General features: G+C 39.2%; 1 protein-coding gene across 4 annotated transcripts in view; it reads right to left on the bottom strand.

Annotated features, from left to right (window-relative positions):
- mettl14 (methyltransferase 14, N6-adenosine-methyltransferase non-catalytic subunit) overlaps positions 1-12,788 on the bottom strand; it is a 59,482-nt gene that overhangs the window by 3,518 nt on the left and 43,176 nt on the right. For all 4 annotated transcript variants that reach the window (XM_072253171.1, XM_072253170.1, XM_072253174.1 and 1 more), the window contains 3 exons: positions 12,374-12,466; positions 11,520-11,636; positions 2,435-2,645 (listed from right to left, as the gene is read on the bottom strand). In XM_072253171.1, coding sequence (XP_072109272.1) covers positions 2,435-2,645; positions 11,520-11,636; positions 12,374-12,466 — 421 coding nt within the window. The remainder of the gene's footprint in view (positions 1-2,434; positions 2,646-11,519; positions 11,637-12,373; positions 12,467-12,788) is intronic.

A 12,788-nucleotide genomic window follows, 5' to 3' on the forward strand; every position in this document is an offset into this window, starting at 1 on the left:
CATGCAAGGGATCTGCTTACCCACCGGGGCAGAGCCTACATATGTAAGGCCCACACTCCCAGTTAGACCTAGTCACTGTGGGACCCCCACCACCCACACCCAATTACTGGGCATGACCCAAACCAATCTCTCCCTTGCCCCTCTCAATTGTCTGTAGAACCCACAACCCTTCCACACTTATGGGCAGATCTAGCACATTAGAACATATCACATTATACCCCCATACCACAGAGCCATGGTGTACACATCCGTCTCCTGCTCTACTGTTAGCTGAAATTTTATGGTTCCAATGTTCTCAAGGTATGGCCTATGCTCAGCAATTGCAGGAGTCATAGGGAAACAGTAAAGTATCCAGAAGAATATAATGCCTAGATCGGTCGTGATCATAATAAATGACAAGACAAGTTTGTCAAGAGCAGCACTAAGGACAGCTTTACAGGTTTTGGAAAGGATTAGCAACTTAGGGCTAGGAATCTGTTCTGCAAACTGTGGCCATCTGTACAAAATGCTGAATATATACACCTCCACATACCTGAACATCTATGAAGCAGATTTGTGTTGGCTGAGAACACCAAGATATGGAGCTATGTTGTGAAAATGAAACTGAGGTGCAGATCACTGAAGGAAGCACTCCAAAAATAATAAACGCCAGTTTCACTTTAAAACGGGTTCCCTGTAATGCAGGTGTTAAAGTTGTCCTCAACACCCACATTTTTAAGGTGGTTGCACTATATGACTAGATTAACACATGGTAATGCTATTTGCACTGTATCTGGTACACAGTAAACAGATACAAGGGTCTGGAGTACAATTCTCATTATTGGGAGTAACCATGCTGATAAAAAGTCAACTCTTAACAGTGTGCAGTTTTAAACAAAGTCTTAGCAATTTACTTGGCCTAACTCGTTTCTTCTGACACCCTCATCTCAAACACACGCACTCTGAAGGATTCCATTTAATTACTAACAGATTTTAATTTTTTTTTTAAAAGAAATGGCTTCAATTTCATCAATATATTGAAATATACATATTATAAAGCAAAGGTGTATTAAACCAAGGGGGCAACAAAAAAAAAAAATCTGTTGAAGTTATTCAATCTGCAGCATAAGCAGAGGCAGAGGGATAAATCAACATTTTAGGTTGGGAACCTACAACAGGATTCATCCTGATGTAGGCTCTCGACCCAAAATGTTGACCATACCTCCTGTACCTAATAAAGTGATCACTGAGTGTATGTTCATGGACTTCTGCTGTTCCAGCCAATTCACTTCAAGGTTTTTTGTGTTATGCATTCACAGATGCCTTTCTGTACACCACTGTTATTTAACCAACACCGGTTATTGGAGTTACTGTTGCCTTCCTGTCAGCTTGAACCAGTCTGGCCATTCTCCTTTGAACTCTCTCATTAACAAGGCATTCACTGGATGTTTTTTGCACTATCCTCTAAACTCTAGAGACTGTTGTTTGTGAAAATCTCAGGAGATCAGCAGTTTCTGAGATAGTCAAACCACTCTATCTAGCATCAACAATCATTCCATGGTCAAAGTCACTTAGACTGCATTTCATCCCTATTTTGATGTTTAGTCTGGACAACAATTGAATTGCTTACTTTTTTCATTGATTTGCTGCCACATGATTGGCTGATTAGATATTTGCATAAATGAAGGACAGCAGGCATACCTAATAAAGTGGCCAGTGAATATATATTGAATCATTGTAAATACAGATGATGGGAAGAAAACAGTTAAAACTATCATTTTACTATTAACACTGCATTTCTTAAGTGTTTAACTGAAACATATTAATGCAATAAGTTGTAATTGTGAATTTCATGATCCTCGGAAACAAAAGTTAACATTTAAAAGTCAATTGGAATTAATTGGCATCAAATTAATTGTTAAGAAATAAACTATCTTTTTATGATATGATAAATTAGTGTCAGAGTTGAAATGCATAGATAAAGGCCCTTCAGAATTGGATTTATCACTGACACATGTTGTGAAATTCATTACTTTGCTGCAGCAGTACAGTGCACTATGTAAAAATAATATGAATATGTAGAAATCTAACTATATATACTATACATAGTCCTGATTTCAGCAGCTGTTCTCTTACATCACTTTAGTATTTGAGTGACAATTTAGTTTGAAAAAAAATCTACAGTAATGCAAGGTCAACTTCTGTCTTGACAGGTATCATTTTATCTTTTTTTAGTTAATGAAGTTAAACACATTCAGTTCTTGGAACTGAATTGTATTAGCTCAATTGCCACATAAGAATAGAACAGTTGATAAATCTACTGAACCACCACAAGGACCCTAGAAATTATGACAAGATGAAACTATATATAGTCTTTCATATAATTACAAAAATAAAAAGGAGAATAATAACATTTGCATTATAAAACTTCTGTTTGAAGAAAAGGGTCATATACCTGGTCTTATTGTGCTGTCCCTTCCAAAAATGTGTAATCTCCTTCGTCCCAGACAGAAATGTTCAATGATGTGAAATATTTCCACAGGTTTTTCAAGGTTCCCAATCTCTGGCTCTTCTGTAATAATAAGATCAATATCTACATTTGCATGGATAAAATCGCCGTCTGTACTTCTGCGCACTGTTCCTTTGATACCCATTAGGCAATGTTCCTACAAAATTAAATGCATAACATATTAGGATAACATGCATAACTAATTGCAAAGTCGGTAATTCTTACATTAAGTAATACTTTATATGGATTCAAAATACACTAGATTCCAGTTAACTGGGTCATCAGTTAATTGAGATAGCCACTTATTTGGAACAGCTCTTAAACAATAACTAATTGAGAAAATAGCTTTGATTCCCTTCATTTATTTGGACACTATGCTGCTTAATTGGGACAGAAGGCTGTTGCTGAACAATTTCTGACTAGCATCAGTCGCATGCACTTGCGTGGCTGTTTGATACTACACCATGCTTGAATGAACAGTTTTTAAAATAGCATCAGTTGCTTGTGTGTGTTCAAGAAGCAGCGAGACAATTTAACACTGTTTTGCTCACTACCATTTCAAGCATTTAGGCTTAAGAGATGTCAGAAACAGCTGACAGTGTAAATGAAACAATTTCATTACTTCAACAAGTGAGGAACCACAAAGAATTGTGGTTCCTCACATCTTGAATGTTACAATGAAAATGAAGATTTGGAAGATGCAATCGTCTACAGCACTGTATGAAGGCATTACTTGTGCTAATTTTGTTAATTTACCGTCAAAAGAAATGGCAGCAAACAGAAGATTCATTGGGGCAGCACAGTAGCATAGTGGTCAGCACAACACTTTACAGTACAGAACAGGTGACGTGGGTTCAATTCCCAATGTTGCCTGTCGGAGTTTATACGTCCTCCCTATGACAGCATTAGTTTCCTCTGGGTGCTCCAGTTTCCACCCACAGTCCAAAGACATACCAGCTGGTAGGTGAATTGGCCATTGTAAATTGTCCCATGATTAGGCTAGCATTAGCTATGGTTTGCTGTGCACACGGCTTGAAGGACCAGAGGGCCTACTCCACATAGTATTTCAATCATTCAATAAACAAACTAATACACAGCTTTATAGTAGTAGTATTGGTAATGTTCTAATTTGTTCTGCATTTCATTATGTTACTCAGTTAAATAGTAATTTATCTTTTTTTTATATCTTTTTATCTATTTCCATGAAATTTCGGCTAATTGGGACAGCTGCTTAATTGGGCCAAAATGTACTGGTTCCGATGTGTCACAGTTAGCCAGAATCCACTGTACTTAGTTTGGTATTTCTGCCAATTTATCGAAAAAACTGCAATGAATGCTTGAAAATATCATAAAAACTAATAAACACTTCTCAGACTTCCAGCCGCGTACAGGTATTGATTTTAACTGCTGTTTCGATGACAAACTCCGCCATATTCATTAGGAATAATGCCCAGGCATGTCGAGACTGAAGGTATTTATAGCCCCACAGACTGTCCCTCCTATACCTCATGCAAATAGTTTTCCGCTCTCCCTGTGTTCCTTGTACACCTCCTATGCTCCCTGATGCAGGTTTCCACCGTGCGTCCCGTCTGGTTGATATACACTGCTCCACATTCACAGGGAATCTTGTAATCAGCCGACCTGAGTCCCGGGCCATCTGACCTGCATAAGCTTTGATTTGAGCTTCCTTATGGGTTTGTGGATGGTATTAATCCGGTATTCCCTCAGGATTTTGATGATCCTTCCAGAAACAATGGAAATATAGGGAAGACAGGTTATAGCGTCGAGTTCCTCCTTGCTGTTAGGTTTCCTGTTTTTTCTGCCAGTCCTTTTAAAGGCCCACCTGATTTCCTTCACCGTTCCGTAGGAACATTGTGCATAATAGTCTTATTTCCTTGGGGAGACTCTCTGGGTCTGAAATATTTTTTTTTACACAGTTAATCAAAGTAGAAAGAATTGCTCTATATTGAGAGGCATAATGGTGGTTGTTATTGTTGAGTTACAAGTCCATGTGAGCAAGTTTCCGATAGATGCCATGTCCTGGGCTAACGGACTAGACATGCCCGAGCATCATCCCTGATAGTTTGTCATCAAAGCACTGGTTACAATCGATACCTGTACCTGGCTGGAAGCCTGAGAAAAGTTTATTCATAATATGTGCTGGGAAAGCACTAAATCCTTTATCATAAAAACTGTCATAATAAACTACAATATTGATTGTAAATTATTAATTTGCAAGGAGGAAATGATTTTAAAATGAAAATTACACTTGATATATCTAACAGCAAACTATTTTCATTTGATTACAAACTAATGTAAATTTAGCATGATATGATTGAATCATTTTAATACTTTTGTTGTAAGATTAACATTACAAATTGACAGGAAAAAGGCATTACAATCAATTGTCCAAAGTCCTTGGATCTGTTGCTTTTAAAAGATCTTTTACAATATTAAAAGTGAAGAAGTGATAGATTACTTCGATCCTTCAACACACGTTTAAACATTTGATTCAAAGTATCTTCATCTTCATTAACCATATTACAGATATTCATAGATTAAATTTTAATTAAAATATTTTAGTCTAATTAAGGAAATAATTAGACCAAACACAAATAACTTACTGACATATAGATTTTCCATTGACAATGTAATTTTGTTTCAAACCATTTTTTTTAAACCCGTTATGCTTTCAAAAAGCATGCAACATTTCTGCTGAAACCAATTGCCAGCCAACATTTCTACAGAAGGACCTGTCTCAGGTTACTTGATGTAGCCATTATAAAAAGTTGAGAAAACTGATGTTTTCCTCGTTCCATATGACTATACTCCATTGGTACCGACTTCATAGAAACCATAGAAACTACAGCACAGAAACAGGCCCTTTGGCCCTTCTTGGCTGTGCCGAACCATTTTCTGCTTAGTCCCACTGACCTGCACACAGACAATATCCCTCCATACACCTCCCATCCATGTATCTGTCCAATTTATTCTTAAATGTTAAAAAAGAACCCGCATTTACCACCTCGTCTGGCAGCTCATTCCATACTCCCACCACTCCCTGTGTGAAGAAGCCCCCACTAATGTTCCCTTTAAACTTTTCCCCCCCTCACCCTTAACCCATGTCCTCTGGTTTTTTTCTCCCCTTGCCTCAGTGGAAAAAGTCTGCTTGCATTCACTCTATCTATACCCATCATAATTTTATATACCTCTATCAAATCTCCCCTCATTCTTCTACGCTCCAGGGAATAAAGTCCTAACCTATTCAACCTTTCTCTGTAACTGAGTTTCTCAAGTCCCGGCAACATCCTTCTAAACCTTCTCTGCGCTCTTTCAACCTTATTTATATCCTTCCTGTAATTTGGTGACCAAAACTGAACACAATACTCCAGATTCGGCCTCACCAATGCCTTATACAACCTCATCATAACATTCCAGCTCTTACACTCAATACTTTGATTAATAAAGGCCAATGTACCAAAAGCTCTCTTTACGACCCTATCTACCTGTGACGACACTTTTAGGGAATTTTGTATCTGTATTCCCAGATCCCTCTGTTCCACTGCATTCCTCAGTGCCTTACCATTAACCCTGTATGTTCTACGTTGGTTTGTCCTTCCAACGTGCAATACCTCACACTTGTCAGTATTAAACTCCATCTGCCATTTTTCAGCCCATTTTTCCAGCTAGTCCAAGTCCCTCTGCAGGCTCTGAAAACCTTCCTCACTGTCTACTACACCTCCAATCTTTGTATCATCAGCAAACTTGCTGGTCCAATTTACCACATTATCATCCAGATCATTGAAATAGATGACAAATAACAATGGACCCAGCTCTGATCCCTGTGGCACACCACTAGTCACAGGCCTCCACTCAGAGAAGCAACCCTCTACCACCACTCTCTGGCTTCTTCCATCGAGCCAATGTCTAATCCAATTTACCACCTCTCCATGTATACCTAGCGACTGAATTTTCCTAACTAACCTCCCATGCGGGACTTTGTCAAAGGCCTTACTGAAGTCCATGTAGACAATATCCACTGCCTTCCCTTCATCCACTTTCCTGGTAATCTCCTCAAAAAACTCCAACAGATTGGTCAAACATGACCTACCATGCACAAAGCCATGTTGACTCTCCCTAATAAGCCCCTGTCTATCCAAATGCTTGTAGATTCTGTCTCTTAGTACTCCCTCCAATAACTTACCTACTACCGATGTTAAACTCACCGGCCTATAATTTCCCGGATTACTTTTCGATCCTTTTTTAAACAACGGAACAACATGAGTCACTCTCCAATCCTCCGGCACTTCACCCGTAGACAGCGACATTTTAAATATTTCTGCCAGGGCCCCCACAATTTCAACACTAGTCTCCTTCAAGGTCCGAGGGAACACTCTGTCAGGTCCCAGGGATTTATCCACTTTAATTTTCCTCAAGACAGCACGCACCTCCTCCTTTTCAATCTGTACAGTTTCCATGGTCTCACTACTTGATTCCCTCAATTCCATAGATTTCATGCCAGCTTCCTTAGTAAATACAGACGCAAAAAACCTATTTAAGATCTCCCCCATTTCCTTTGGTTCCGCACAAAGCCGACCACTCTGATCTTCAAGAGGACCAATTTTATCCCTTAGAATCCTTTTGCTCTTAATATACTTGTAAAAGCTCTTTGGATTATCCTTCACTTTGACTGCCAAGGCAACCTCATGTCTTCTTTTTGCCCTCCTGATTTCTTTCTTAAGTATTTTCTTGCACTTCTTATACTCCTCAAGCACCTGATTTACCCCGTTTCCTATACATTTCATACAACTCCCTCTTCTTCTTTATCAGAGTTGCAATATCCCTTGAGAACCAAGGTTCCTTATTCCTATTCAATTTGCCTTTAATCCTGACAGGAACATACAAACTCTGCACTCTCAAAATTTCCCCTTTGAAGGCTTCCCACCTACCAATCACATCTTTGCCAGAGAACAACCTGTCCCAATCCACGCTTTTTAGATCCTTTCTCATTTCTTCAAATTTGGCCTTCTTCCAGTTCAGAACCTCAACCCTAGGACCAGATCACTTGAACAAGGCTTGGACTACCAACCCACATCACAGAAGCTCGTGATATAGCACTGTTTCTTTGTTGCAAGCATGCACACAAATTAAGATTTTACAAAGAGAAAACTTAATTTATCTTAAACAATTATTATTAACTGAAATCCTGTTTTGGATTAACTTAGGAGGTTTCAAAGACCCATTCTGGGGGGGAGAACAGGGCATTGGAGAATGCATATTGATATTCATATTAGACACAACTGGTTAGTACCAAGACCCAAGCTGATAATTTGCTTTACATTTATGACTGAGTGGCTAGGCATAGCTCTAATGCCATATTTAAGTTTGCTGATGATATTATTGCTGTTACAATCAAAGCACGTGTCTAATCCGCATATGGGAGGGAATTTGAAAACAGTGAGTACTGCCATAACAACCTCTCACTCAGAATCAGAATCCTTTATTATCGCCAAGTATGTGGACACATACAGGGAATTTGATGCTGGTTTCCCTGAGCACTCCCTGTACAGAATCAAAAAACAAACAAAATAATAGTGCAAATAATCCTGAACTATATACAATGAGGTATACCTGTGGACTTGGTTTATAATAGACTAAAATTCAAGTGCTCATAAGACTGATGGCATACGGAAAGAAACTGTTCTTGTACCTATTTGTCCTGGCATACAGTGATCTAAAATGCCTACCAGAAGGAAGGAGTTGGAACAGGTGATGTCCAGGGTGTGATGGGTCTACAATGATGCTGCTTGCTCGTTTTGCTCAATGTCAGCAAAACCAAAGGGCTGCCTTATTCATTGCAGGAGGAAGAAACTGAAGGTCTGTGACACTGTTCTCATGAGGGGAATGGATGTGGAGAGGATCAATAACTTTAAATTCCTTAGTGACTATATAACACCTGGGACCAAGCACATAGTGTCATCACAAAGAAGGCATGCCAATGTTTCTAACTTCATAGATGTTTGTGTGTATTTGGCATGTCACCATAAACTTTGACAGATTACTACAAATGTATAGTGGAGAATATCCTAACTGGCTGCATCACAGCCTGATGTGGAAAATCCAATGCCCAGTAATGGAAAAGGCTACAGAAAGTGACAGGTAAAGCCCAGTCCAACACAGGCAGGGCCCTCCCAACCATTGAGCATATTTACATGGAGCTCTGCCACAAGGAAGCAGCACTGATCAAAGGCCCCCACCAGCTAGGCCATGCCCCCCTCCCACTTCTACATCAGGCAGGAGGTACAGAAGTCTTAGGTCACACCTTTAGGTTCAGAAACGGTTATTATCCTAGAACCATCAGGCTTCTGAACCAGCACAGTTAACTTCATTCACCACTTCTCTCAACTGAGAGTATGAGCTACAGACTCATTTCCAAGGACTCTTTATAACTCCTGTTCTCAGTGGTTTTTTATTTGAACAGCTTGTCTTCTTTTGGCATTTACTATATTTGGCTGAGAAATTGGTGCATGGGGCAGGGTTTCAGATTTCTGGATCATTAGGATGTCTTCGGGGGAAGGTATAACCTGTACAAAAAAGTATGGGTCACTACTGAACCAGAGGGGGACCAATATCCTTGCAGGCAGGTTGGGGAGAGTTTAAACTAATTTGACAGGCAGATGAAAACTACAGTGATAGGGCTGAGGATAGGACTGTTGGTTTACCTGCAGAGGCAGTGTGTAGTGAGACTGTCAGGAAGGACAGGCAGATAATAAGGCAAAATTGCAAGTTAGTGGAATGTTGCAGTGTAAAGGGGGACAAATATAGACTGAAGAGGTTATAATTGAATGCACACAGTATATGGAGCAAGATAGATGACCTCGTAGCGCAGTCAGATATTGGCCAGGCACGGTATTGTGGGCACCACAGAGCCATGGCTGAAAGAAGATTACAGCTAGAAGCTGAACATCCAAGGATGTTAAAAGAGATCTATTGAAAGGACAGGCACGTAGGCAGAGGGGGTGGCATGGTTCTATTGGTATAAAATGAACTCAAATCCTTAGAAAGAGGTGATATAGGATCTGAACAAGAACTAATCGAGAAAATAGCCAGGGTTATGCCCAAATCAGCCTTTTAAAAATCATTCTGTTTCGTATATATACTTGATTTTAGTTAATTTTTAATTAAAATGACATTGTTAGTTGTGTTTTTTATTTTAATAGTTTGAGGGATTTAAAGAATAAAAATTACAGGTTTTACATCTAGTTGCCATGGAATTTCTAGGCAACAGAATCTCTATACTTCGCTGTCCATGAAACAACCACTGCCTTAATCTAAGTACTGAATTGAATTGACTTTAGTTCTTACATCCTTCACATACATGAGTAAAAATCTTTACGCTACGTTTCCATCTAAATGTAATTAATTTATAATAAATAGAACAGAGTGTAATATAGAGTACACTCAAGTCAGAGCAAGTTCATCAGTCTGATGGCCTGGTGGAAGAAGCTGTCCCGGAGCCTATTGGTCCTGGTTTTTATGCTACGGTGCTGCTTCTCAGATGGTAGCAGCTGGAATAGGTTGTGGTTGGGATGGCTCGGGGCCCCAATGATCCTACAAGTCCTTTTTACGCACCTGTCCTTGTAAATGTCCTGAATCATGGGAAGTTCACAACTACAGATGCGCTGGGCTGTCCGCACCACTCTCTGCAGAGTCCTGCGATTAAGGGAGGTACAGTTCCCACACCAGGCAGTGATACAGCCAGTCAGCATGCTCTCTATTGTGCCCCTGTAGAAAGTTCTTAAGACTTGGGGGCCCATACCAAACTTCCTCAACCGTCTGAGGTGAAAGAGATGCGTTTGTGCCTTTTTTACCACACAGCTGGTGTGTACAGACCACGCGAGGTCCTCGGTGACGTGGATGCCGAAGAACCGAAAGCTGTTTACTCTCTCAACCTCAGATCCATTGATGTCAATAGGGGTTAGCCTGTCTCCATTCCTCTTGTAATCCACAACCAGCTCCTTTGTTTTTGCAACATTGAGGGAGAGGCTGTTTTCTTGACACCACTGTGTCAGAGAGATGACTTCTTCCCTGTAGGCCACCTTGTTATTGTTTGAGAAAAGGTCAATCAATGTAGATTCGTTGGCAAATTTAATTAGCGTATTGGAGCTGAGAGCGGTGATACAGTCATGGGTATTCAGGGAGTAAAGGAGGGGACTCAGTATGGAGCCCTGAGGGGCTCCCGTATTGAAGTCAGAGTGTTGAAGGTGAGGGAGTCCACTCTTACAACCTGCTGGCGATCTGACATGAAGTCCAGAATCCAATGGCACAAGGCAAGGTCATGGCCGAGGTCTCTGAGCTTCTTGTTGAGCCTGGATGGAAGTACTGTGTTGAATGCTGAACTGCAGGTAGTAACAAGGGCCCTTCACATATAACCTTGTTACATTAAAGAATGAGTAAGCAGCAATTCCAGCATCCTCTTGAAGCAAGTTTGTACATTATTTGCAAGTGCATGTGCGTTTCCTCCGGTTTCCTCCCATAGTCCAAAGATGTACGGGTTAGTAGGTTAACTGGACATTGTAAATTATCTTGTGATTCCGCTAGGTTTAAAAAGGTGGGGTGCTGAGCAGTACTCAGCTCTATCACTCTGGTTTGTTGTTGGGCCAGAAGACCTGTTTCGTGCTGTATCTCTATATAAACAAACATAGTGGGCTTTGTCCCATTCTTTTTCTCCATATTGGGGATTCCCTATTGGCAACCTTTTTCTTTCCTTTTTCCCCGTCCTATAAATGAATTAAACTATTACGTATTTTAATCAAGAAAAAACTTCATAAAACATTGTAAAGTGCTTGCATATTATCTCATACCAAAAAAACTATTGGGGTTGATAAGTAATTAATTGCCCATTCTGAACTGCATTTATCATGTATTTCAATTAAACAAAAGAGGAAAAAGCAGACATTTCCTTTGAAGAGACTGCAGGAACTTGGATTTGTTATACCACACTGACCCCAAGGTCAAATCATACACTTGCCTTTGTTCGCTGGAAGACTGCTTTTGGGTCTAGAGTTTTGGTTTTCCCAGGGTTATCTTTATTGGTTTTGATCCAGCATATATCTTCACAACGTCTGAAACCCCACTTGCGCAAACACTGGAATAATAAAAAGCCGTAAAAAATTAATTTCTAATTTGAGGCCTACTAATTGGAACCCACGCTACAAGTGCTAAGATTTGTACAAGAATTTATATTAGCTCAACAGAAGCAGTAACAGATTTATTAAAGACACTGAAATATCTTAACTACAATATTGTTTTAGTGCAATTACAGTCAATTAGCTTTGTGTAGTAGGCAGAAAGTCTTTAGAGTCATCACTATGAAATAAATGAATTTTTAAATAATACTTATGTACTAAAATATAAATATTTTCCTAAAACAACAAACTTAATTTGAAATAATGTAAAGTACCATTTTAAAAAGGTGGGATTCCATACTGAAATAATCTAATGAAAACCTGCATTATAAACACTTAATTGCCAAGTAAGTCATTTTAACCAACCATTTTAGGTAATGGATCATCAAGGAAAATGAATTCAGTAATAAAAATGCAGTTAAGAGATATTCCTTTTTGTAAAAGGCATTACAAATGAGATCAGCTTCCAATATACCTCTGCAAGAGGAAAGCCATTAATCAAAATGACAGACACAAAACAGTAGAGCACATTACGTATTCAGTGTGAATTATGTACAAAGCTTAAGACTCAACATAGCCATGCTATTGATGGCAAACAATTAGTCAGCTGTGCACCAGACAGTACTTACCATCTGAATAGGCTACTTAGTAAAGGAAGGTCTAATCTGGCTCAGAGTGCTCCTGTTTGACAACTTACCACTCTTCCAAGGTCCAGACCGTCCCCAGAGCCACACCATAAAAAGACAAAAGATCTTAGAGCAGCAATTTCTTCAATTTCCAGTTTCATGATCTACAACAAAAAAGTTTGCTGAGAAAGTGCTTAAAAACAGTCTCTAATCATTTTCTTAGATACCACAAAAAGCAACTGATTTCAGCAATCAAAAGGAAAGATGCTTTTGCAAAGTGTCAAATACTAAAATATAAGATACTGATAAGATACAAAAGTAAGTGAAATCTGATTTTAAAAAAAGTCTTCAGAGTAAGCTGGGGAACAGAAAACTATCAGAAAGTTGAAGCAATCAGAATGGAAACAGGAGTGATTAAGTATGGTTACGCAGAAGTTCAAAATCAAGTTTATGTATTGAACAGAGGTACTATGTCAAATCCGATTT

This window comes from Mobula birostris, chromosome 3, assembly GCF_030028105.1.
Source record: "Mobula birostris isolate sMobBir1 chromosome 3, sMobBir1.hap1, whole genome shotgun sequence".
Lineage (NCBI taxonomy): Eukaryota > Metazoa > Chordata > Chondrichthyes > Myliobatiformes > Myliobatidae > Mobula > Mobula birostris.